Source organism: Chaetura pelagica, unplaced genomic scaffold (assembly GCF_000747805.2).
Source record: "Chaetura pelagica isolate M959 unplaced genomic scaffold, ChaPel_1.0 scaffold50, whole genome shotgun sequence".
Taxonomy (NCBI): domain Eukaryota; kingdom Metazoa; phylum Chordata; class Aves; order Apodiformes; family Apodidae; genus Chaetura; species Chaetura pelagica.
In genome coordinates, this window is record NW_009952366.1 from 3,900,413 (window position 1) to 3,927,913 (window position 27,501).

The following is a 27,501-nucleotide window of genomic DNA, read 5'->3' on the forward strand; positions in this document are numbered from 1 at the left end:
TGAGGATCCTTTTCTGACACCCAGAACACGCAAAAAAGCCTCAGTATAAATAAAAAATAGTTCCACATGATCAAATGTGGAAGGAGGTTGTAGTAAGGTGGGTGTCAGTCTCTTCTCCCAAGTAAGAAGCAAAAGGACAAGAGGAAATGGCCTCAAGTTGTGCCAAGGGAGGTTTAGACTGGATATTAGGAAAAAAAAATATTCACCAGAAAGGTTATTAGGCACTGGACCAGGCTGCCCAGGGAAGTGGTTGAGTCACCATCCTTAGAGGTATTTAAAAGATGTCCAGATGTAGGGACATGGTTTAGTGGTGGACTTGAGAGTGCTAGGTTAATGGTTGGACTTGGTGATCTTAAAGGTCTTTTGTAGCCAAAATAATGATTCTAAATCCTGCTACCAGTGAATTGCAAGAAGTTTAGACATTGGTCTCAGTAGGGTGAAAATTCCACACAGAGTGGCTACATGCACACATAATCTGCCATCAAACCTAACAACAAGGTTTTCAGGTTTTTTTCTTTTTGGTAAGTATGAAAGATAAATCAGTTTTGCCAATAATACACACACACATATGCACACACACACACACACACACGTATATATTGTATGTTTGTCATATTCTTTTTATACATGGCTCTCAGAAAATTCAGCAGTTGATTAAAAACAAGAATCCTTAAAATTTAGGTAACTATATACGTTAAAGAGAACTTCGACTTTATGCAAAAATTTAAAAGGGTGGGCTTAGTTTTTTGTTTGCTTTTTTGGTGGACATTTTGTTGCTGTTTTTGTTTGTTTGATTTTTGGTTTGGTTTGGGTTTTTTTTAAGTTACTTACACTCTTGCTGATTTGCTCACTTTGATGACAGAAGATACTGTCATCTGAAGTAAGCCACCTTTACCTTCTGAAGTACAAACCCCTAATACAGATAAATATTTCCTAATCATTACCTGGAAAGAGCTAAGATGAAAAGATAAGCAATTACACTTGCAACTTTTACCATAGTATTTTTAGGATTTACTTGAAAATGCATGTCTGTACATCAGTTGTGTAGAGATTCCATGGATGTTGCAACAGTAATGGATGCAGAAAACAAGTGGGAAACAAAGCCTTTCTCTTTTCTGAGAATTTTCTGAGAATATTAAAGTTTACTAATCACTTAAAACACAATGCAAATATTAATTACAGCTGATGTAAGTAAAAGCTAAGTAGACCCTCAGGATCTTTCAGGATTTCTATGCTACACATTTAAAGACAAGGTATCAATGGCATGCATCTTCAGCATTTAAAATAATTTCATGGGTGTGTCTTTCTTTGGATGTTTGAACGCAATTCAGACTCTTTTCCTTCCCTTGGCATGGCTGGAAATTTCACCAGTGTTCACATATCCAGCAGTTACTCTTAATGCTTTGAAGCTTCACAAGGTACATTCACCTCCTGTGTACTTTGTCTTCATCCAGTATTTGCTTCTCCTGAACAGAGACCACCAGAGCTGATGAATTCTTGAGGCTTTCTGGGGTGGGCAAGCAGCCACCTGGCACTCAACAGAGACCACATGTTGATGTACACATGACCTTTGCCAGGTATAAACACAGCTCCTTATAAGTAAAAGTCTAGAATATGGGTCTATGGCATGAGTTTGCTTTCAAGTTTTATATACAAGATTGAAGAGTATGTTATCTGTATCCATTTCTGCATTTTCTGTCAGTTCAGAGAGCTCCATCTGAAGACATCAAGGTATGGTAGAGGACACAGAACTTAAATTAAGGATGCAAAGGTAATTATGACTTTTGATGATTACACATAGTTGGAGGCATTTGAAAGATGCTTTTTGTACTTTGTTTGCAAGAGTGTTGCAAGCATTAATGGAATTAAAAATCCCCAAATGCCACACAAGGCAGATATTCACATAAGAAGCAGTCCTGCTAAGTGCACGCTCTTCTTCTTGTTGTCCAATTCAGTGTTGGTTTCACAGTAACAAACACAAATTGTCCTTGTTTCTATATCATGTCTATGGAGTCATGGGCAGCAACAACAGATGCAGACTCAGTCTGTCACTCCAGAAGGAATACAAATGTGCTTAAAGCTGCTTCATTTATGAAGCAAACATGGAACTGTTACCTGCCTGAAGAGAAAAACAGAAAGTATAATTTTGCTGATAGTTTTCTCCTCTGAGCTTTTCACAGATATATAGCATAGACATTTTATCTTATAATTTTGGAAATAGATCAATTAAATTACACTTGTATAGACATTCCTTTATTCCAAAATTAAAATTATCATTATAAGATTCATCTTCCTGGTCCAACAATACACTTGTGTACAAAAGCTCATTGATGTTGTCTGTGGTGATTATACAACTCTCACGGTCTTATAGAACTGTTATCTTTATGCATTTTGGTATTTGGCAATTTTTGGCAGCAAACTTCCCTTTGAAGTTATCTGGACAAGCCAATACCGATACCATTCAAAAAATCAAATTACTTGTCCAGTTCACTGATGATTTCCCTTCTCAGTAAGCAGATGTTAGAATAAAACAGCTAAGGAGATTGGGTATCTCTCAAGTTGTAGATAACTTGATCAAAATGAACAGTCTGAAACACATCTAGGAGTGACCACTGCAGGATTACCTGGATTGCCTTTTATGCTGCTCTTTCCATTCACAATATAAATGAAGCCTTCAGCACTGCCTGAATCTTCCAGACCCTTGTCAGGATTAAGTACAACACAGCTCCTGTTGTACAAAACCCCTGAGGCTGCACAGTTCTGCAAAGAACAACTGGGACCAAGAAAGCTCACCTACTTTTCCTGCTCACCCCTACATACTAAAGCAAGAATGATGCATCTGGTAAGACTACAGAGACTGAAAACTGTGCTGAGTAAGCAACAATTAATAGAACCTCAGCTCTACTTGGTCTGTTCCCCTACACTCACATGCTAGTTTAAGGATTGTGGTTTTTTAGGTCATACTGCTTTGAAACAGCTGTAGGGCAACAGCTCAAGACTTCTCCATATTGGCTCTCACACCAAAAAGGAGAAACAGTAGCTGTCCTTTATTTTGGAATTCCACCATATGTAATTTTGTAATATTCAAAGATTAAAACTCAGATGCCTAAATTAATTATTTGGGACTAATTACATTAGATGATAAAGATCTTAGGTACAAATGAAGCTTACTGATAAGAAGTTTTATTTTACTTTTTTTCTTTCCAAAATGGACTCTGAATCACTTTACTTTTCAGAAGCCGAAAGTTATTAAGCCTAAAATAAGATTCTCAACTGGAAAAACTTACCAGTACACAAAACAGTAACAGTGTTGAGGGAGAAAAAGCAACAGCTACACTTGTAGATGTTCCTTTTCTTTCTGCTGCAACATACTGGGAAAAAAAAGGTACTTTATTACTAAAAAAACAGTGTTTCAAGGAAATAGAATGGAAGGGTTTGTCAGTTGGGTACAATAAAAGGAAACCAAAAGTATTAGAATTTATGTTTTCTATTAGGTTTTCCTAATAGTTATAGATGAAAATTACAAATTCCAGAGGGAGGAGGAAAAAATAAACATATGGCATTTCATACCATGTGAGAAGACTACAGGATAAGATGCATCCTGCTATCTGCATCAGATCCTTCTCATAATCCCTCATGGTTAAAATCTAACCAAACACCCTGAAGTATAAGTCATGTATACTCTAAATACACCTTAGCATGAACTCTAACTTTAAAAATCCTTAAGTTCTTTTCTAAATTTTACAGACTTCTTTTCCAAGTCATGTCTAAGCAACTTTCAGCTGTTATTCCTAAGGTATATTCAACTGAGTGAGTTACATAGAATTTTTTCTGCTTAAAAATCAGATAAAGCAGTATTTGTATGTATAGAGCCACCATTTCAGGATGACCTTAGGAAGTTACTAGGATTTAAGAGTTCTCATTAACTTTCCATGATCATAAAAAAAACCCTGGAAAACATAGATGCTTATACACACATAACCTGGAGAATATAAAAAAATGAAAAAAACTTAAAAATTTGAAATGTAAAAAATATTAAGGAGGATTTAAGAGAATAGCCAGAAAGACATTGTTTATAAATTTATTTATTTATTTATATGATATCAACTTAACTTTGCACAGCAAAAAGGTCTTGGCAATTCATCCTCAAAGTGGGAGTAAGGACAGATAAAATAATGTGCCCTTAATAAAATTTTGCATGCAAAAATTTCCTCTACAGAATTTTTTATATTAAAACTAGAATCTCTGTTAAAAGAAGCACTTAAACAAATGTTGTCTCTAAAGCAAGACCTTGTGTTTGGTTTTGTGGGGTTTTTTTAATATTTGTTGTAGAGCTAGAGAGAAACTTTCAGGAAATAGCTCTCAAAGACGAACAAACATTTGTATATACGTATATAAAATGAAACAATATACCTTATCTCATTTTCCTCTTGACAGTCATGACATCGTGTAGTTTCATCACTTTCTGGTCTGGATTTGGGATGTGTTTTCTAGGAAGAAAATGCATTAAACATAAATATTATAAAGTTTTCTTGAACAACTGCCTAAATTATCATTGTATGTTTCAGTTTGCTTCAGATTTTCAATATAAAAATAATCTTGCAAAATGTAGACCAAATCTTGTTTTCTTACATACATCTGTTATTGGTGTAATTTCATTATCAAAAGCTTTGTATTGTATACAGGGACACAAGGGGCAAAAAGCAAAATAATCCTTTTCTCAAGATTTAATAGGCAAACTGGAAAACTGGGAGAACCCCATGTTTTTAATTTCCAATTAGACAACTATCTTGCTCATGAGACAAGATTTGCACTTCTGTGGTGGAATTCAAGAATTTGACAACATAGTCAAATTACATGTGCATGTCACGGTTCAGTGAAGATCAAAGGAGATGTCTCGTTTTCAAATGTAGAATGGTTCTGTTCTTCCTGCCTTCCCATAGCCACAAAATGTAGTATCACTATGTAAACAATAAAATGCAATATTTCTTACCTTCCAGTATATGGCTCCCAAAATAAAGCCGGTAAGAAGAGACAGCAAAGATGTCAGTGCTATGCTGATCCCTTGCAGGCTGGAGCTGCTAAGGAAGCCAAGTGCTTCTTCTGTAATTACAGATGTTCTCATTAGTGAAGACAGATTTATAGCACAAAACTATCTTCAGGGCAACACTATTAGCAAGAGCACTTTCATGAACCACCTACATAACAACATCTTAAATAGCATAACAGACACTTCAAAGTGGTGTCTACATGAGGTGCACTTCATACAAAATCTCACAGGAGAATTTTTACCACAAGGATGCAGTTCCAACACTCATTCTCTTTTTGCCATTTGTACAGAATTTTCTCTTTCTAAAACTTCAAAGTTTTGGATTTATCAATTTTGAAATGTTTTATTTTGTAGCACAAATTATTTCTTTGGAATAGGTTATATCTGTTTCTTTGTGCACTTGCGTAAGTTCCGTAAGACACATACCACTGACACCAGATAGATACTCTGCATTGTCACTACTGAACGACCAATATAAGGACTCTTGAGGGAGGTTAGTTTTAAAATATAAATCTGACTTCACTTCCAGTGTCTGTCTGGAAAGGTCTCACTGACTTCAGTGAGATCAACCCCTTGCACCTTGAATTCTAGCTGTGTGTTCTTTTGATGTAACCATTTCTTTTTTAGCATTTTACATATCATGCAGAAGAGTCCCAAATCCTAGTCTTTAATGTACACAAGAAATTTTGTCTCCCTCACAGGGAGCTGTATGCATGCTTAGACTAAATTGCAGCCCTCCAGTTATTTCATCAAGAGCGAGATGAGAAAATTCCTACAGAGTCACCCTGGGATCCACATCCTGAAATGCAAAGCAAGTCACAGAAATCTGCTAGTTTAGACACCATCCGCCCAGTTTTAGCTCATTTCAAGATCTGGTGTCTGCAGCTCAAATGGTGGGTGTATTGTCAAGATTACAGTAAAATAACTGAACTGTCAGCACTGGAAAAGTGTAGATGATGAGATATAGAAATGAAAATGGATTGGTAGCACTAGAAATTTGTGTGACTCATGCAATCAGCAAATGTCTAAGCATGTACATGAGGATATGGGGTCAAGCAATGTGCATTTAGTGTTTAATTAAACAGCTTCTAGGAAAATATATTAGTTTAGAAAGAGGCATTCTCATAATTAACTAGTAACTCAGTTTCAACTCTCTGAGATTTCCTGGTTGCCATTTTGCAAATTTTTACACAAATGTTCTTTTTATCTCTGAAATTCAGCTGTGTTTTCTGGAGTCACACTAGACAGAGCTAAAAAGTAAGAAAACAAAAAGGCTGTATCTTACATACTCATGTACTCCATGGATCTCTGTCTCTCATGCCCTGTTTATAAACTGTAGGATCTGACTAGAGGGACTGGAATTTTTCTTATATCCGGCAGACTCAGCACGCTGAAAGGAACCATCGGTCAAGCAGAACCGATGCTAGCTTACCGTGAAAGGTGTCTGTCTACAGAGAAGGGAAAGACAGCAGACAAAGTTCTACAGAGGTGAACATCAGCTCAAAATGAGATGCTATCAATTAGTCTGTATCTGTCTGCTTGGGCATTAAAATCAAGAGCAGAAATTAACTAGAGTGGCATATGTGTCTGTCTCAGATTAGGCATAAGGGAGGTTTGTTTGTAGAAATGACCTTCAAGAAGTCCAGACTCAAGTGGATTAGAGCCAGCTTGAACATCTCAAAAAAAATTTCTGTCATTATTTTATCTGAATTATGTTCTCGGCATATTCTCAGAAGAAAATTCCTGTAATGCAGTTGTGCTGCAGTACAGAAAACATAACGCTACTTGGCCTAATCACTTCAGCCATTCTTCCAATGAGAGACCACTGAGTTCTACCACTAAACTACGTACATCCTATGGAGATGGTCTTGTTTTCTGGATTCTGGCCTGCAAACTTCAGAAACAAATAGAAAAGTGAAATAGAAATCAGAGGAAAAGCTCTTCAGATTATAAAGAGCACAATTTATTTCATAGTATGTTATGGAAGACTGTATAACCTCAAAAATCTTCTGCCTACTCTGCCATGCTGAGCAGCAAGCATGCTGATTTCTATATGGACTTCTAGAGAAATGTTCTGTGTGCAGGGTTATCAGTGATATTCTAGCACTGACATTTTTACCATTCTTCACAAACTTTAAAGAATCTTAGACAACAAAAGAGCTCCCTTTATGAGTATCATAAAGTGGAAAAATATTATTTTTGAGAACGTATCATCAATGCCAATGCTCTCTTCAGCATCTCTGGAAAACTGAAGAGAATACATAATTAGCTTTCCAGGTGGGGGCCTGCAACACAGGGACAGAACCTAAATACAGTCAAATAGTGACACCCTTCCCAACGTAAATTTAAAAAATGAAACCAGATATTTTTTTTTCAAAATTTGATAATGTGTGAACTAATTTGAAAGTTAAGTAACCCAAAGCTACCTTAAAAAGCAAACAACAACAGATTATTTAGACTCACTTTCAAGTCCAGAAAAAAGGCTTCTGAAAGATCAGGAGAGATTTAAATGAGTCATGGCAGGTTTCTTCATATGCCTTTTACTTATTGCAAAATCTAAACAAGAATGGGTTGGAAAATTTTTGGTCTGGAGAACTTCCAAGGGAATCGTATCCTAATGAAGAAAAGGGAAATATAGAAGCCAAGCTGGCTTCTGATTCGCTTTCATACCTTCCATGGGGACTTTTTCCTCTGTTAGAAACTTTCAAGCTCTATAAAGAAAGATTCTCACTCCCAGTAGTTGTAAAGGCAGAGAAGTATTAGGAGGAAACAGGTGTATCTGTAACTTTATGAACTTCTCAGGCAAAGCCAGAAGAACTGCTGGCTTTGCAATTAGTACATTATTAACTTAAAATAGACTCTATCCAGCAAGGTGTAAAAGGGGAGCAGAAGCAGGTCACCACCTCTGAGAGCTTTCATACTGCACTTTCTGAAAGAAACCCTTAGGAAGTGTGCTCATGTAATGTAGACTTAGGTATTGTCTTCATGGACATTGGAATATTAAGTTGTGAGCAAAATGTATTTACATTAAAAGCCACTCAGTTACACAATGAAGTTGAGCTGCTCTCCACCTTGAGCCATGTGTGTAGGTTTAGCAACCAATTATGATTCAAAGTACTGACTTGATTTTTTTGCCATATATGTCTCAAAGGAATTTTCACTTTACCTCTGCTCAGCTCCAATGAAATTACCACAAGATCTTATCTATAAAAATTCAGAGCAACTCTCACCTGTTCATTAGGGTTTCCCATCAGCTACAAAGTTGGAACAAAGGAACAAAGGCACAGAAGGAAACACCAATTGCATTAAGCCATGGGTGAATATTTTCAAATTGTTGTGCAATTACAGAACTAAACTACGGTATTCTTTACTTAATTATAAACGTAGGCCTTCTTTCTAAAAACACTTAGACAGATCTCTGTGTTTACATGTTCCTTAAGCTGTTCAGTACTGAATAATAAAACCAAATTATTATGAGGAAATTATAGGCAAAAATAGAAGAAAACAACAGTGAACTTCCCAGGAAAATACACATATTACTATGGCACAACATTGAGTGAGACATGCTAGTAACAGCTACTAAGTTTAGGCTTTTATCTAGTAACATGAGATGCACCTGGTGGGAAAAAAACCACCAAAACCAAACAAACAAAAGGCTACTAGTTATTGTTTGATTGAAACACTGAAAGAAGAGATCAAGATTCTTGTCCTCACCCCTGTTCTTTACATAGCAACAATCTCATGTGAATTCTCTAGGCTATCTACAGTATAATCTAGAGAATTATCAATGAGACTGAGAATGAAACAGTTAATTGGAATTTCAATTGAACTATATTAATGTAACAGAAAGAGAAGAAAACAAATCAGACTAAATAAATTGGGGTGAGTGGGGTGTGGTGTCTGAGAACTTTGTGGGGGAAAGGATGGAGTGGGAACATAACACAGATCTAAATTCAGTATTACAAGAATAAAACCTACACTATTAAAGGTTGGATTGGATGATCTTAGAGGTCTTTTCCAACCTAAGTGATTTTATTATTCTACTGCTATTAAAAAACATAAAAATTGAACACTACTATTTTTCAATTTTATACTTAGTTGCAATAAGACTTTTGTTGTAGATTTTGTTAAGATTCTACTCTATAATAATAGCTTAATTTTATTGTTGTGTAATAACAATAAAGTCATGGAACATGGCCCTTTCAAAAAGGTAGCAACATGGACAAAATGTAATTTAGTTAATTTGCATTATATACAATTTCTATTATGATTATTTTGCAAATTATTTTATTACATTATGCATTTCAGGTTTGTTTAATTTGTATTTAGAATTAAGAGCAGTTCAGCTCACCTGACTACACAGACTTTATTAACAGATTCAGAATTTACTACTAATCTGGACAGCTTCTTTTGCAAGCAGTGAATGCCTCTAAATGGTCTAGAAACCATTAATTTTCAATAGCTCAATTTGAAATGGTTTAATATTAAGGAAGGTAATTAAAAAATAAATAAATATTGCAGTAGTTTTTATCTGGAAATGCTTTTTTCAGGTTTCGCCTTTTCTCCAAATGCTTTTCCTTTTTGAAAGTTGAATCTAGTGATGCAGTTCTGAGAACAATCCTGAAGCCAGCAGACAGGGTCCCCTGTGTTGGGGAGTCTTCACATGGGATGTAATGATGTTTATCCACCATTGTTCCTTCCAAGAAGGCAGGGATTAACTAACTAAAAGAGCAAACTTGCTCAGCAATAAAGCCAAAACAAAACTAAAATCAGTACTGAGGAGCATTTCCACAGGGTAAAATAGAGATGCCAATAAAGATGCCACAGGTCCCCCTTGCAAAAAGCTCCAAACAAATAACTAAAGTGTAGCCAGTCAGCATCCAATGTCCAAGTTAATGTAATTTAATCTGATTATGAGTCCAAACTGTCTGCAGCCCCAGACATGCAGTCCTCATGTCATTTCTACATAAGGCTGTTAACTGATATCCAATTTTCCAATACATTGCTTAAGAGAATGATAATCAGTTAAAACACACCTGTACAGCATATGGCCAGGCAATCAATTTATTTGACTGCATTATTTTAATTGGGCTTTTTTCCTACTTGACTATCACTTCCAGTTATAAAACAAGATTAATAAACCTGCTCCTGTACTCCCCTCCACAGTACAAACACAGGTGCCACATGCTGCTGCACTGCCCAGTGTTCCTCCTATTACTGTATTGGATTAAACTCCTTTCATCTGAACTGCTCCTGTAATCTGTCTTTCTTTTAGCTCCTCAGTCCATTCTCATGGCTTCAGGCTGCAGCTGAATATTCTTCCTCTAGCAGCAACAGCAAAAAATATCACATGTTCAGATCTGAGAGAGACAGGTATGCAGTCTTTAGCCCCCTCCTGGTGCCTCATAATTGGCCCTGGGCTCATCAGGTTATTTGCTGCCAGCTCTGTGACCTCTTGGCAAGGAATTTATGGCAGTGAGATCTCTCTTTTCCAGTAAGGCAGGCTGGCAGCCAGGAGTCAAAGGCAGTTTTTGTTCCAACCTTCTACTCAAGAGGGTTCTGGGGAATGATGACTTAAGACCTTCTCCTAATTAGAAAGCAATCAGGAAGGGCTTCAAATCTGATTGTAGCTGTGAGACAACTAAGTGGTAGCTTGCATGGTGATAAAAACCTAGAGAATAACTACATTATACTTTCCCAGTAGAAGCAGGATGAGAAGAAACCAGATCTTAATAGTATCTGTCCCACTGTCAGGAGCTACCATTGTGCCCACCGGGCTACATCTGGCTGTCTCCTTGCCCATGTTTTTTTAAACACAAGGAGCACAAGCCACACATATCATCACACATTTAGATAACATTGATTCTTGTGAAATGAAAGGAGGAAATTGTAAAAGATACACACTGTCATCCTGATGTGTCCACAGAACAGCAACAAGGGAAACAGCAACAGGGTTAGGCTTTAATCACCATTTCAGGAACCTCTAAGGAAAACCCCCTTCTTTTGCTCACATGGAAATCTCCAGAGAGTATTCACCTTGTTGTAGATGATGTCACTAAAAGCTCCTGAAACTTCACTGTTTCTCCTAAGCTCAGAGTCATATAGGCTGACTTTGTGACAGGAAATAATGAGGGTCTTGCAGCAACAATCCAGGCCCTCTTATCTGTCAGTGGCCAGCCATGTAATACACTGACCAACACAGATGAGAAACAAGGAGATGGTCATGCCAGAGAGAAGATTACAGCCTGCCAAAAGTGTACTGATTTTGTACTTGACCTTAACCAAAAGCATGCTGCCTGTGGTCCTGGCCTTACTACACCGACAGCAAGCAAACATGAGGAGTGTCTTCAGGTTTGGTGTCAAGCTTGAGAGTACTCTCAAAATGCAATGTACAGGCAACCTCTTTTTCCATGTGAGTAACTTGAGCCAGATTTTGGGCAGCTATTCTGGATCGCTTCGAGCAACTTCCTTTTTTGAGAGTTAAAATGAGGTCTATGGGACAGACAAGTTTGCTGAGGCCATATGATAAGTGAGACCTCATGACAGCCAAAACTAAGAGATTTGCCCTCTCCAAGTTGTAGAGAGCTGTCACATCATTGTAACTTGATAACATCTCTAAAATTTGATCAGATAAGTTCATTGCATTTTGGTATGACAGCTGAAAAACACATGGTACACCATCAGGCACAAGCAATTTTCCATTAATTTGCACAATTAATGACATTCTTTTCCTCTGAGCTCTCATAACAACCAGATACCAGAACAAAATGGAGACACATATATTATTTCAATCACTTGTACTTACTGTTACTGCTAGTGTTACTGCCAATGCTGTCATTCCTAAGGGAGCTGGCAGCAACAGGAGGAAACAAAAATGTTTTTGTGACAGCGACTCTGGAATCTAAATAGAAAATGAGCGTGTCAGCATTATGTAACTTAAAATACAGTTCCCTCTATATAAGACAATGGGCTATAGAGCTACTCTGATGTGGCTATAGGGCTGTTTTAAAACTCTGGCTACAGGGCTGTTTATAAGTGGATTGAACCAAAAAAGGTGGTCTTACTAAGAGAAAGATGTGTCTACACTCTGAGCTGCGACCGAGTTCTGTTAAAGCAATTGCTTTAAACAAGTTCTTAGGTTATGGCATTGATCTACTTTTAGATATCAGTAGCGTAACTATGCAAGTGGCTATGTTGCCCTAATTAAAAAGCTAATAGCTGTCACTAGAGAGGGTAAAAGAAAAGAGAATACAAAACCTCTATTTACTAGAAGGATGAGAATGAACTGCAGGAACCTGGCCTGAGTTTGTTAAATTTTTTAAATTAAGTAAACATGGTCCTTTTCAGAAGGGGTGGGATGAATACTGAGGTGACTTAAAACTACTGCAATTTACAATTTGCTCTAGCTTCCTATCCTTTCAGTAGTGCCATCTTAGACTCCTTTACTGTCTTATAAAAATTAAATACAGCATTAATAGAAGATAAGAAGAAAAATGTAAAAGGACCATCCAGGATATATTTGGGATGAAAAGAAACAGAGCAGAGTACTGTGAGGTCATTTGAATTACATTAAGGATCTGTGTCACTAGAAACAATGGCACTAGTTTTACTGCCAGATAGAACTTGACTTAAGACCAGAAATACAAGCATTGGTGTTGGTAGTAATTTTAACTGGCACTAAAAAGGAGACATGGAGATACAGCATCAGATCCTTCACATCTCTGAAATAAAAAAAAATAAATCCATTTACATCTACTTAGATTCTGTTTCCCAAATGAGAGCCATCTTACCATTCTCTGGTGTTTCTACTGTTGAAGGCAGAATGCAGTCATTCTTATCCAGTATGTCTGCAGATTCCTTGTAGACTTCAATGGTAGTGTTAAAGTGCCTAAAAAAATCCTCAGGAATGAAATGACCTTCTTCATAAAGGTGACCATTTTCTTTTACAAAATCCTAGGGTGAAATATAGAACTCAGCTTGAAACAATGTCAGGAGAGATGCTCATTTCAGTACCTCAACAGATGATAAAAATATCCAAAGATGACACAAAATAGTTTAAATTTTTAACCTGCAGAAAACCAAAGTTGCTGTATAAAATCTTCAAAAAACATACAAGCCCTCTGACCTGAGAATTTCAAGTAAGCTTTGCAAATAGAAATAAATTGTTAATTGAATTTTATAAAATTGCCGAAGAATTAAAGGCAGTCTCCTATCCAATATTGAAAATGAAGACTTTATTTTTGCTTTCCCTCATTAAAAAAATTACCTTTCTCATTACTTTGCAGTGTTTCACATGATCCTTGTAATCTGAACATAGGAAGACAATGTAATCATAGCTATTGTCATGTGAGTACAGGGAACAGAATACAATAGTGGGGATATACCACTGTGCAGAAGCAGGCCGAGATCCCTGATAATGTACCTAAAAATAAGAGCAGGACTATAAACAAGGAAGCCAAATTATTATGAGGTTTAACAGACAAATGTGCTAGACCAGACTAAACAAGACTGAAGTCCATGTCTAGGTCATTGATTTTTTGTTTTGTTTTGTTTAAATTTTTTACCTGACTTACGCTTTCATAACAACTGTTTCTTATGCCAGAGTGTTGAATTTGGGCTGGGGTTACTCTGAACTTCCAAAAACAAGGGCAGTGGTAAGAATATGGGTTAAATATGTACTAAGAAAAACTTCCTAGTTTTGTCTCCAAAATTATTTGTTTAATGCTGAAAGTACTAGACCTAAGATCACTCTTTTCTGAGGAAATCAATAGCTAGTTGTTTATCTCTATTACAGGATATTTACTTCTGCTTTATATAAAATTCCTCTTCCCCAACCACATCCCAACTGAGTGTTTTGACTCATCAGGACAAGAACAGAAAAAAAAACCACAAAAAAACAACAAACCAAAAAAGAAATATATTGAAGATTGGACAGAATTCAGTTTTAAATGGAAAGGCAGGGAATGCTTAAATACTCTCAGCAATATCATGCCTATATATAAGAAGGCTACAAAGTTATGCCACTTTAAGAGAGATTTAGTACTTTAGCCCATTTGATTAATTCTTGATGTTAAAAGGGTGCAAGTACAATAGCTAAGGACTTGAAAAAAAACCCCATGTATATAGCAGATGAAATTCTTGCCCTAAAGAACATGACAGATTTTGGCCATTTTGTTCTGTTCAAATAAAGAAATCAGTGATAAATAAATAAATTAGTGATAGAGTGGTTAAATCTGGGCAAGGAATTAGAAAATTAATTTTCCCCCATCATTTTCATCCAAGAGAATCAGATGTCTCTCGAGTGAGAATCCAGAGTGAGATTCCTTCTCGAGTGAGAATCCTTCCAGCTGCTGTTGGCATCCAGAAACACATGGAAACAGGCCGATGTGTCTTTGCTGTGTCTTTGTATAGAAAAGTTCATTGAGCTGTGATGAAGCTTTCAGAGCCCCACACATTGATATATAAAAGAGTATATTAACAGCTTCAGACACAACATCTTTAATCTACATTAGGATAACTAGCAACATGATTAATTTAGGCTGGATGCACAAGGAAGATTTCTGCCTGTTTCAAACCAAGCAGAATCAATTAGCCTTAAGGATGGTGATTACATTTTTGACTACTTAAATAACTGTATACAGGTCTTTGTATATAGTGTAATTCATTGTAAGCCATTTTTCGTTGAAACAGGAGATAAGGGGTAGCCAACATTAGCACAATGTATTCAGTGCATTTCTAAACAAAGAAGGATTCCAGATATACAGGAACAGAAATGAGAACAAATCTAATGAAGCTGTGGACTTTTTTTAACTATTACTGAGTACTGTGCAACAGAAAGTTCAAATAGAAACATCCAGCATAAAAGCAGAAACTCTGTATTAGATTACCTTATTTTTGTCAAAAGCTAGACATGCCATAAGATCATTAATTATCCTTGTGAGATTATTGATGATTGAATAGTTGCTTAAAACATCAGACATATCGGAAATATCTGAAAACTTCTGGAGAAGATTATGTAGACTCTTTGAAAATTCAGGTACCATCAAATACAACCAACAGTGACTAGGCTGCCAGGGGATAAAAGGAGAAACAAAGAGGAAGATTAAGCATCAGACTTTTGCAAAAACTGGTTAAGCAACAAAATGTGCAAAAGTAGATTGGATTGTTCTTTCTCATTTAAATTATCTTGAAAGTCTAAATTAAATTAAAATTCATCTTTTTTAGTGTGGCCAACTTTCTCCTCAGACCTTTTGGTAAAATTCTATTCTCACTGATACTGACATATTTATGGTTGCCTATTAAGTGCCATCCCTTCATTAAATTCTTAATGAATGCTAAGCATCAGTCTGTTGAGAATTTAAGCCTTGGAATGTAAAACTATGAACTCTCTTCCATGTTTCCACACTCAACCTATTTTTATTTTTTTTAATAACTACTTCTTTAACAATTTTCTCCAGACTTTCTTTAAACTGATCTTGGTTTTCATTTTTTCATTACCCTACATTCTGTTAAACCCAAAGATCCTTGATTTAAATATTTTCTGAGAAAGGTTTCCACAAATATTTTGCATTAATTCCATGTGTGCTTTTACCTACCTTTAAACTAGTTAGTTGAGTTAACTCCTCTTCTGCTTTTTCACTAAATGCCATTACTGAGAAAAATTTCTACATCTAGGTGTCTTTCTTTTCCTGTGTTTTTGCCAACAAAAAGGTTCTGCAGAGCCTGTCATGGTATCTGCCACATCTGTGCCATTGGATTAGCGTTAAAATCCTTTCACTGACACCTATGCCATTAGTTTGCAGACAAAGTTTGTACAGCTGATCACCTGACTGAAACTTGGTAATTCATCTTGCTGCCTTACAGGGAGCCACTATCCTATTTTACCTTTATTTACATAACAGTAGTTAGGTAAATAAAAAAGCCACCCAGCCCAGGAAAAACCCTGACTTAATATGGTAATCAAAAATACAAGTAATTCACTGGTCATGCTGCAACATGTACCTGGAAATCCCTTCCTGATAAATGCTGAAGTTTTAATGGTAAATGCTATGGACATTTATTCCATATGTTAGGCTACTTTTTCAGTGGTTGAAAATGTCTCAGGATCATTACAGCCTGCCAGCTATGAAGATCTTGGCCAAGCAAAGCCTAAGTACTCTCAGTATCACTAAAACAGAGGGGGCAGCATCCACTGAATCCATCCACTCCATCTTCTGCAATGCACAGTAATTATCTGGCAATGTATCTACCTTTACACTTAATCCTTTAGATAGGTATCTACATTTAGATATCTGCCTTTAGATATCTAGATACCTTTAGGTATCTACTTTTAGACTTTTGCCACTAAAGTGGCAAAAAAATACTTTCTCAATGATGCAGCTGTTGTTCTGCCTTGATATATAAAGGTTTTTTATGAGGAAAAAACCACTTCATGCTTTTGAAGACTAACCAGACTAATAGGCTTCCAGGCTTAGGGAACTGAACATAAATAGATTGTTAAAAGTCATCTGACTTTTCACTTTTGTTTACAGCTCTTTCCACACTGATAACAAATGGCAAGTCTGTATTTTCACCTTCTGTAATTATCTCAACAAAGACTTAAAAAGAATGAGACAAAAAAGTGAAATGGGTGGTGTTTGGCTTGATTCTCTGTTTCTCCCTTATTCCTTCAAGGAGGAGAGAGGCAGAAGCAAATAAATCAGAGGCAGCTTGTTGATACACACTGCGTTCAAGCAGCATGTGTTGTGCCATCTCCCCCTGCCCTCACCAGACAGACAAAGCATTTTCCTATACCCTCTTATAGGGACACAGACACAGAACTTCTGTGCTTCCCTGAACTGCAATCCTGGAAACCCTTTTCCTCTGAGGTTTTGTGGGAGTGCATTCTACTCTGGCAGGGACTAGCAAAAGCTTGCCACTTTTCCTAGAGAGCATTTGGTGATTCCAGCAGGGAATCTATTTTGCCGCTCCTGCGGTTTAGCATGTATGTGGGAGTCTCCTCTGACTGAACTGTTCTGACCTACAAAGCTGTATTTCTTGAGAGCTTCAAGTTATCCTTTCAGTAACATCAAGCTGTGCAATCATTTGCTATCTCAATGCTGACCAAACAGAGGGATTAAATTATCAAAATTGAGAAATGGGATGTTATTTGTAAGGAGAAATGGAGGTTTAACTCTGTTTTTTTGTGTAAACCTTGACCAAGATTTATGTTTTAGGACAGCTGCATACCTGATTTCCCTTGTACTCGCAAGTAGTCCTCATTTAACTTTTCCTTTCTACATCTATCTAAAAGTTTAAAGTTTATCTCATGCTCTGAGTTCAGCGCCCGCTGCTGTCATATTTGCCTTTTAACCTTCAGGTTAGACTACACAGTTCACTCTATGTGAGACTACTTTTAAAGCCATTCAGATGCCTTGAGCTAGTGCATAATGCAACAACCCTTCTGGTTAATGGATCGGGTCAGTCTGTTCCTGTTAGATGCACTACACTAGCTTCCCATCTGCTTTGCGTTCACCCTGCCTTCCTACCTTTAGCCATCTACATTTGAGAGTTGCCACCTTGAGTACATTTCCCACTTTAGACATGCAAAGATTGAAATGTATTGAAAAAAAATAATTGCAGAGCACCACTTAAATCTTTTTCAGAGCTGAACAAAGAACACTCACCTTACACAAAGCTGGGTTTTCCCAGCTTGCAGGGACCTTGCAGAACTCAGAGCAAAACCTAGTTATTCAGCCAGCCTTTGCTGAGGTATGTGTAAAACAACCTGAAATCCCCTGAGAGGAATTTGTCTAAGTGGAATGTGAATACCTCTGATACTTCCTTCTGCAAAGGCATGTGGCCAAGAGCTGCACCCTTCATCCCCACGACTGAAAGTGCCATACAAGCAAAAAGGAATATGGAAATACTGGCTCTAAACTTCTCTTCCTCCTATTTATTTCTTGGCTGCTCATTGTAAAAGTAAACTGGATCTAAGTTTCTGGATGTGATGCAGCAAGGTGACATGGCATTTAAACTGTAGAAAAGAAACTGCATACTGGCAGCCAAAACTGAACCATGGAGTGACATAAGAGTTAAGCAGTGAGAACAACCAGGCCTCATTGCTCAGTGGCTCCCTGGCATTCTCTGAGCTGCAGTGCCAACCTCCTCAGGAGTGTAGCAGAGAGAACAATCTCTGATCCAGCCCAGCTCTCCCCCATCAGCTGCTGTGCTTATCCTGGAGGCTGAGGATCAACACTCAGGCTACAGCTGTCCATCACAGACATGAATCTCACCACATCAGGCATCAAAATAGAATTTCAAAAAACTCTGCAGCCAGGAGTCAGTCTCACTTCCTTTTTCTCTGGAAATGGGCTGTTTTCAGAAATGGAAATTTTAGTTTTAACTATATTATATAGGATATAGCACCCAGCTTCCATAGCAATTATTTTGCAGAGTTTTTTCTGTCTAAGGAATCAAGTTTAAACTGGATTTTATAAAGTACTCTAAGTTTTAGTAAAAGCCTTAAACTTCCAACAAAACTTCTAATAGTCCTGCCCGATCTGCCATACTTTGTAACCTCAAAGCTCAGGGCCTTTCACTATCTCACAGCCTCCTTTCCCTCCAACCATCTTCTTAATTTGTGTTGAGAATTTTGCTTCTGGCATCATTCTCCAATATCAAGAGGGAATATTGCCAGATTTGCTACAATGTTGTAGGCTAGGATGCACTTTTATATGTGTATCATACACAAAGTGGATTTTCATAATGAAAACTCCATAGACACAAACACAGCTTCTTACATCTACCAGATGATTTCCAACTTCTGCTATATGTGTACAATGATTCACTCTGAATACAGTAAAAGTATTGTTCAGTTTAACTGGCAAACTAGTCCTTTTCCTACTTTTTTCTTTCATTAAAAATATAGCACAGTATAGCATTCAGCATAATACCTGCTTTCACCTTTTCTCCTTCTTTCCCTCTTGTTGCAGTGTGTGCAACAACCAAGACAGCATTTTCAAAGCTTTATTCTTAATTTATTATTTTTTTTTTAAATTAAGGAAAGACATCAAAACAATGTAATAGAATAAGCAATAAGATAATACAGCAAAGTTTTAAATACAAAACATTATAAAATATTAAAGAAGGCTGGTTATGTTTATCTGAAAGTATCACTATATAGTAACTATGGGATTATATAGAAAGATTAGTTCAAAGCATGTGTGAATGAAATAATGGCCTCACTTCCTACCGGTTTGTTTAGTTACTGACACTACCATTTGCTGAACTTAGGTTTCACTTCATTGGCTACTCAGTATTTGTTGTGCTTTAATGGTGTTTCCACTGGCTTAAGTGAGAAAGACATTCTACAGTAAACTTCAAAGTACCATTAGAAAGAAACTAGTTTAAGAAAGGAACAATTTTCAACTGACATGATGAAATAATATTATAGTTTGACCTTTTCTAAATAAAGTGTTAATAAAATTAATATGAAGCAATGTTTTTATAAGATTCCTGTAACTAAAAAAGTTTTAAGAATCTCTCTACATTTCTTCTATGTGAGTACTTGTAAAGCAGATGAGAAGTGAAACAACTGTCATTTAACTGTATCCTACTAAACTATAGGACCAGGTCTAAAATGCTACAGCCATAACTGGTGCCAGTGGTTATTTTATTGGGATTAACTTGAAGTGTTTGTACATACCAGACTATCCATCTTCGGGACATATTTAAGGGTTATCATATAATCATTTGGGAGATTTCCAACCTACAATAAACAGATAATAAAAATGTTATCACTGACTACACAAAGTAAGTCTTAATTTCCATCACTGTATTCAAAAAATTCTATCAAATGCTCAACACAAATTTTCAGTAACTTACCAGGTGCAAAAGCTTACACACTCAGTTTCCTGTGCAACTGCTACTGACTCTTATCAGCTCACAAGTAAAGCATATTTCCACACCTCTGTAATGTTCCCCAAACAAGTTTAATCCCATCAATTCCCAGATGAATTAAAGTCAGTAATATGGTGAGAAGTGATCTGAAGTTATTAATTACTGCAGAAACACATGTTTACAGGACAATGTGTATGTAATCCCAACCACCCTGAACAGTGGAACATTAAGCCTTTCCCCTTCAAATAAATTTCAACTTCAGCAAGCATTTGAACCTACAGAAATACTTGCCTGCCTTGTCCTTAGTTAGGTACCAGGACAGCAAAACACTTGAGCACAACTTCAGTTTTGAAGCTGTGCCTCTTATTAATGATGAGCAATATAATTATATCACAGCAATGTCCTGGGGCAAAGGAGAGCTTCCGCACATGTAAGCTGAACACAGCTCTGCAGGTGTGGATGAGTATGGGGTGTGGAAGAAGGGTTCTCACTGAATCATACAATAAAATTTCCCACAGACTGTATCCAACACTACTGTGAGACATGGTTGATCATCTGGGGAATATGTTGAGTAGGGAGATGAAGAAGGAGATGCTGCCATGACAATTTCTTTAAGTACTTTTTGAAAAGGTTTAACAATACTACTATTCTCAGTGATAGAGTAAATTGATACTCTTTTGTATTAGTGAAATATTCAATTGGTATTTCTCATCCTGGTTTTAATTTCATTTAGTGCAGAGACTATAAACACACACGTAATTCCTTTAGAGAATGAGAATCTGTACTTTGTTCAGCAAAGCATTTCTACTTCTTAGGGTTAATGATAATTCTGGTATGGCTTCTGATTCTGCTGCTATAGCAACAGCACAGGGATTTTCTTTTTTTTTTTTTTTTTTTTTTCTGTGCAGCTTTTAGGTAATATTTGGTTGATACAACAGAATGTTTTGTTCATTATTTTTTTCTTTCAATTCAAAATAAAAAAAGAAATTCCAAAATGTTATGGTTCTAAAAAGGATCCAGGACAATACTTACGCAAAGTCAGTCCCTAATAAACTCCTAACATTTTTTTTACTTACAATGTGGGCTGAACCACAGTCCTTCAGTTCAGTGACATCTACCTTTCTGCCACAGCATAAACCCCCCAAATTTTATACAAATGATCCTGATAATTTCCTTTCTGTAGATCAATGTTCTTTTCATACCTATGCATTCCCAAAGCAGAAGCTGAAAATGTGATGCTAAAATCCTATCAATTCCTATTTACTTGGCCTTTTGGGGAGTAGATTTAAGATACAACAAATAGTGGAAAATATCAAAGTACATTTATTCTTTCTTTAGAGCATTTGATTTATTTTAAATCCTCACTCACATTTTTTGGTACCTTTTTTTTTTCCTCTAAAAACACCCTGACATCATGACATATAAATAGGTAATCCAGTTTCTTTTCCGGCTTGCTTTGCGTGCCTAGAGAGGTAGAATTAGTAGCACTTCAAGCAGCAAAGATAGTGAAGATGCCACTGTATGTGCAAAGTTTCCCATACTCACTGTAGAGGGATTCAACACTTAGCAATGTCAGCAAAAGCACCATTCTTTAAGAAAGGTCACTGGAAGATTAAATTTGTTCTGAATCAGTGAACACTACAAGCATTTATATGCATTATGTATACAATCTACTTCACTGGCATCAGATCCTGTCAAGTACTTTTCAAGCACAGTTAAAAAAATGTAACTGCCCAAGAGCTCTTATAGCCTTTCAAACAAAGCCAGAGAATACAGCTCAGCCTCAGATATTTTTCTCCTTGACAGACTGTGAATCAGAAAAGATATTTTTGAATTTACTACTAAAAATGAAGATCACTGGGGGGAGGGTGTCAAACACAAAATATATGCCCTGCCTCAAGACGAAACAACTTGTTAAAGTCTTATTGATTAAACTCCACATGCCAGATGCTCTGCTGATGGTAAATGATGGAGCTCAGTCAACGCCAGGGAGCTATATTTGAATCCCAGTTGGACTTCCCAACTCACGCATGGAAAATAGGGTAGAGCCCCTGATGTAAGAGTGAAGGATATATTCGTCCTAAATCTGTGCATTTTGTACTGTCTTGCTTTCCTAAAATGGATCTTGAAATTTTCTTGAAGACTAGCCACCAAGACTACTATCTAAAAAAGAATGGCTTGCTTTTCAACTGCTGAAATGATGCTGAAAGTTGTGAAAGGGCTCTCAGTACCGGGTGTCTGGCTGCTGCTGCTGCTGCCAAGAAGGTGTCACACAAGGCAGAGGACAAGAGTGCTCTGAGATGCCTGAGCAAAGGGGGATGGAAAAGGACTGTCCCTTGAAAATTTCAGAGTCCCAGAATATCTTTTTTTTCTTTTGTTCCTATACTCAACTTCTTAAACACAGTGACAAATCTGGAGGCAATGAAACACCTGCCTGCATGACTTTCTTTGGTTTAGATAAACCAGTTTTGATTATTATAGAGAACATTAACTGTTAATCTTGGAAAGTAATGTATAGAACTAAAATAACCCTGCATTCCAATTAAAATGCCACAAAATATTTCTCTGATTTAGTGAATGACTGTGGTTGTAGAAATCCTATCAAGCTCTCAGAAGTGCAGAACAAGGAATCTAGACTTATGTATTTAAATCCATATGAAATCAACATTCCCAGTTGTAACAAAATCTCAGATGGGAATGTGAGATTCCTTTTGACATACAGAGGTCTGAGTACAGCACTGTTAACATTGAGTAACCCAAATATAATTTCAAAATTTCCTTATGGTCACACAGACAGGGGGATGAAAAAGGGATGTAAAAGCGATTTGGGTTCCAAAAACTATCCTTTCATTGCAACAGCAGAACAGAAATTAAATGACTTGTCTCTGCAGTCAAGTGCATTGAAATGAGGGCTACTAGTCTTGGAAATTCTCTTTATTGTGACTGTTTTTAAAATTTTAAGGAAACAAACATAGACATATATTTATTATTTTTTTACATACACAGATCAAAGATAAAATAAGTCCTGAAAGTAAAACATTATCATTTACAATTGTCAGTGATTTCTTTTTTACTCTGAGGCATATGATGGGAAAATCATACTTTCCTTTTGGTTGCCACTTCCACCTCCCATTTCTCTCTTTGTCCTTCCCCTTTCCTATTCTTTAATGCCTTTGCACCTCCCTTCTTTGCATCTTTGGCTTTTCTTTTCCTGCAGGAGCTTCCACTTTCTGTCCATCATCTCTGCAATCTACTCTATCTCATGTGCTAATGAAGCAGTTAATAAAACCCTCATCATTTGGCTTAAGACAACATGCTAACAATTTCCCTTCACACTTCTTACAGCCACAGTGGCAGATTATTTGCAGGATAACAACACTGGATCATTATTTTATAACGCTTTCACTCAGGAGAGTTATATCCATTTAAAAATAAATATAAAATGTTGCCAAGAGCACACACTTACAGCAAAGATGCAAAAGGCAAAGTTTTTGAAACATCATGTCTCAAGCAAGCAACCTGGTCAGCAAATGCTGACTATTGTTTGGGCTTCCAACATTCAAGAAACAACAAAAAAAAACAAAACCAAAAAAAGACTTATTTAGATAAATAGATCCTGGAAGAAGAGGTGAATGTCTTAGACTTCATTAATGGATGAAATAAAATATGTGGTATATTCTATACATACTCAGTGAAAATTCTACTTATATGTAGGTTTGATGTTCATATTTAATGCACTTGTACACAACAGATTCTTAATTCTTATGCAAAATCAGACTCACAATTACAGCAATGCAGCTTTCTGCTTACTTACTGTGCTGAAAAGAACAATGGGGACAGGCTTTATTGACAGGTGCTGCAATTACAGTTTCATAATACAGAACAATTGTTCATCAAGTAATGTGTTTCCCTCCAGACATCTTCATTAAAAGAGAAGCAGGAGTTCAAGTTACTAGTAATGCAGAATGAATACTGTGTAAATACTTTTGTTCCCTATAGGTATGAAATTACGCTCTTTTAAAGTTCTCATTATTAAAAACAAACAAACAAAAAATGATTGTTCAAGTGATTTTTAAAAATAATTTTACTTAGGACACATTTTTCATATGACACAATTATATTATAAACATTTCAATAAATTTAATTGCACAGAACATATAAGTAATTTTTGTATTAACAGGTACCAGTCTGGCTTGGTCTTAGGTTGATTAATGCTCAGGCACCTTAATGTTACTGAATCTGCTCTCTCTGATTCTAGCTTCTGGTAGGAGTGTAGTATGAGGCTAGTGAAAATCCAGATTAACACCACTGAAAACATGTCACACTGTACATCTGTCCTCAATTTAGTAGTCAACACAAAGTGGATTAGGCATATGACCCACATTTTCAGGCTCTGCACAGTGGGCCTTATTTATTTTCCAGTAGCTTAGGCTTAGTAGATGTCTCTGGTCCATATATATATATTTATATATAAAAAATAGATTATAGTAAGTTTAACTGAAACCAAGAGTTCCTGTGCTAAATTTAAGACAGAAAATTATTTCCATTGCTTTTTTTTAAGTGGCTTTTTAGAAATTATTTCCATATTAAAAATCTATGCAAATCTTAACACAGACAAAACAGGGATACAGACTTTCTTCAAAACATTCCCAGATGCACAACTTAAAACAAAGAGAATCCAGGTGTCTAGGCTTTCTATGTCTCTGTTATTTCTCCAACTCAAAATACCTTTGAACTTGCAAGTTAACTTCACCCCATTTTTTGCATTTGGTAGAGAGATCTGGAAGGTATGTGTTTAAGTGAGGAGAAGCACTGTACAGCATCCTCACTGAGGAACAGCTGGACTACCTCAGCCCTACCCCAGTCTGCTCAAGCTTGGCAGGAGCAGAAACATTGCTCAGGTAGGCGCCATGCCTAGGGGACATGGGAGGGAACTATCAACCACACTACATGTGTGGGGATGTGGAGGAGAGGTGGGGGTTTGGAAACATAGTGCTACAGGGAAATGTGCAAGAATTACACTTGCTGAACTAGTCAGGAGGAAGATGTAGGAATATGACGTAGGAAGACGTAGGACACAAAAAGTCACAGTCAAATGAAAGACTAACCTAATTTTTATGATATCAGGTTTTTTTCATAATTTATCTCAAAAGCAAAGTGGGATTGCTCAAGCTGCATGCAAATTTTTGTAATCTGTATTTGTACATTCTTGAAGTTCAAATTGTACTAAAGGGAAAGTTGAAGCGTTTGTTCTGAGGATACATGATTGACAAGAAGTTTTTGGTAACCCTGTCCTAGACAGTTTCTCCAGCCCTCATAGGAGCTTTGTCATTCTGTCGTGCTTCCAACAGGTTTAAATCAAAGCTTAATACTCTTTCAAGAGATTAAATATTATCTTGAATACATGTCAATACCTTCAAATGCTACCTAAAGGGACTAATGTGAAGCACTAATTATTTGAGTAGGACTATAGAACATGCATATAACAATGTCCACAGAAAACAAGAACACTGTACTGGCAGCAAGTGCAAGGGACTCCAAATCAAGTGTTTGATAATATTAATACTGGTATTGCAACTATTTTTCTATAATTAAGCTATAATTTTCAGCTGAAGTAAACAAGTGTATAAAGGTATGCTTGTTAAGTGTTCAGTATATATTATTTGTTAAAAACTTTGGTGTTAAGACTCTGCACTACTGAAAGTTAGCATGATCACTGCGTTCACTGGAGTTAAATACCAACTGATTTCACACAAGGAGATGCAGGTTTTCAGGTTAATAAAGTGTTCAGTTAAATAATAGCTAAAATGTACTTAAATGAGTTCAGTTACTCTACGAATTTTTGAGTCCTTCAGAATTGAACTTCTAGGCATAGCGAGTAGACAAAAAGACATGATGAGTGTAACCCTCTCACACCTAAAAGCTGTAAGAGCCCTTCAGTTGTTATTACTGTTACTGCTACAAGGATGTCTAATATTATGCTATTTTTATATATGGCTCAAGGAAAAGACTTTTGCTTCCTTTCAGTTCTGTTTGTTGCCAGTTTACTTCCCACAAATCAGTAATACAAAGGCAAATCTTTCATCTGCATGGGAAGTATTCTGATCCCAGAAAATACGTGAGGAAAGTAAGATTTTTGACAATTTTTTTTTACTTTCAGAGGGTGGAAACACAACACATCTGTACATATACTCCAACTTGGTCAAGAAGGTTATCTCTTCAATGAACTTTGAAACTATTCTCCACTCTCTGCAACAAAGGTTTTGGTCTTGATCAAGTGACAGATATTGACATATTTATTTATTTATTATCAATATTTCCCTGATTCTAATATAGACTTGCTAACTTTGCTTAAAAGTGTAAGTGCTATTAGCCACTGATTACTGTTTAACATAAAGAATAATTTAAAATAAAAGCTACTTACCAATTTTGCAATGTCATTCACATCATCTGTCACTGGATTCCCGCAGGAACTCTGGGCTTTGACAATAGGATTAAGTAGGAGTAGTTGAAGACAAAAGCAAGTGATAATCCAAGTCTATTTAGTAAATAAAAATAAAAAAGAAGAAGAATAAAAAAGAAACCCTGAGTAAGCAATCTCCAAACATGAATTAACAAGATATTTTATGAATGTTTCTCATACACAAAGTTTAGATGCAACAATACTCTTCACGTTTCATGAAGACATATCACTATAGTGTAATCTTCATGGCACGGATCCAGAGAAATGCACTTAATTGATATTTTCTGGAAGCATGTACCTTTTCAGTAATAATGGAAAACCTGGTATTGAGCCATCAGATTACTTGTGCAGGATCCTGCTTAGGTGAGTTTCTGCAAGTTTTACAGATACGAAAGAAGAGCAGGAGACAAACTTTGCCATATTCTTCCTCACCAACATAAAGCTAACTAAACACTTGACATTCATCCAATAAGGTAGTTGATAAGCCTGTGCCTCTAGTGTGACACTGAACGGTAAAGAACAAAACTATACCAGACCACAAAAGGAGAAAGTTCATCATCACAGCCATTACATTTGAGTACTTAAACTGCAAGCTAAAACACAACTGGACTCTGTCCAAATACTGAGATCTCAAGCAGCAGTACAACACATTTTCTCTAAGTGACGTGCCCTGGCCTCTCAGGAGCAGCAGCTTGGCTTTGGCAGTACATTCTCCTCCTAAATCCTATTAGGAACAGCAATGCAATGTACTCACACAGGCTTGTGAGACAGCCAGAAAAGCACCAGCTAACTAGCTGTGATGCACCTGGGTGTCTCCTTGGCTACACTGCCTGAACATCCTCGCCTTCTGTTGTTCCTTGTGCTTTGCTGGTTTCCCACAGAGCCCTGTGCCAAGTTTAAGCTGAAGATCTTTATTTCCAGAATGTTAAAGCATTTAAGTTATGGATAATCAAAAGTAGCCTTGGGTTGTGAAGCTTCTTGTGCCAGCCGACTGAAGCTGTCAGCAGGAGCCCATGATGTTGTACATTTATTGCAAGTATGGAATTTGCCTGCGCAAGCTCCCAAGCCTCCACGAGGGCAGGGCTAAGACCAGAATTTGCTTTTGCAC

At 36.6% G+C, this 27,501-nt stretch overlaps 1 protein-coding gene across 1 annotated transcript in view; it reads right to left on the minus strand.

The window, feature by feature from the left end:
• Window positions 1-3,331: 3,331 nt before the first annotated feature.
• The window catches only part of KITLG (KIT ligand), a 34,256-nt gene continuing 10,086 nt past the window's right edge, over window positions 3,332-27,501 (minus strand). The window contains exons 2-10 of the mRNA XM_010008055.1: window positions 26,848-26,918; window positions 26,355-26,468; window positions 19,737-19,799; window positions 14,938-15,117; window positions 12,841-13,003; window positions 11,856-11,951; window positions 4,994-5,103; window positions 4,414-4,490; window positions 3,332-3,371 (exon numbers count right to left, since the gene is read on the minus strand). Of these exons, the coding sequence (XP_010006357.1) occupies window positions 3,332-3,371; window positions 4,414-4,490; window positions 4,994-5,103; window positions 11,856-11,951; window positions 12,841-13,003; window positions 14,938-15,117; window positions 19,737-19,799; window positions 26,355-26,468; window positions 26,848-26,918 (914 nt within the window). The remainder of the gene's footprint in view (window positions 3,372-4,413; window positions 4,491-4,993; window positions 5,104-11,855; window positions 11,952-12,840; window positions 13,004-14,937; window positions 15,118-19,736; window positions 19,800-26,354; window positions 26,469-26,847; window positions 26,919-27,501) is intronic.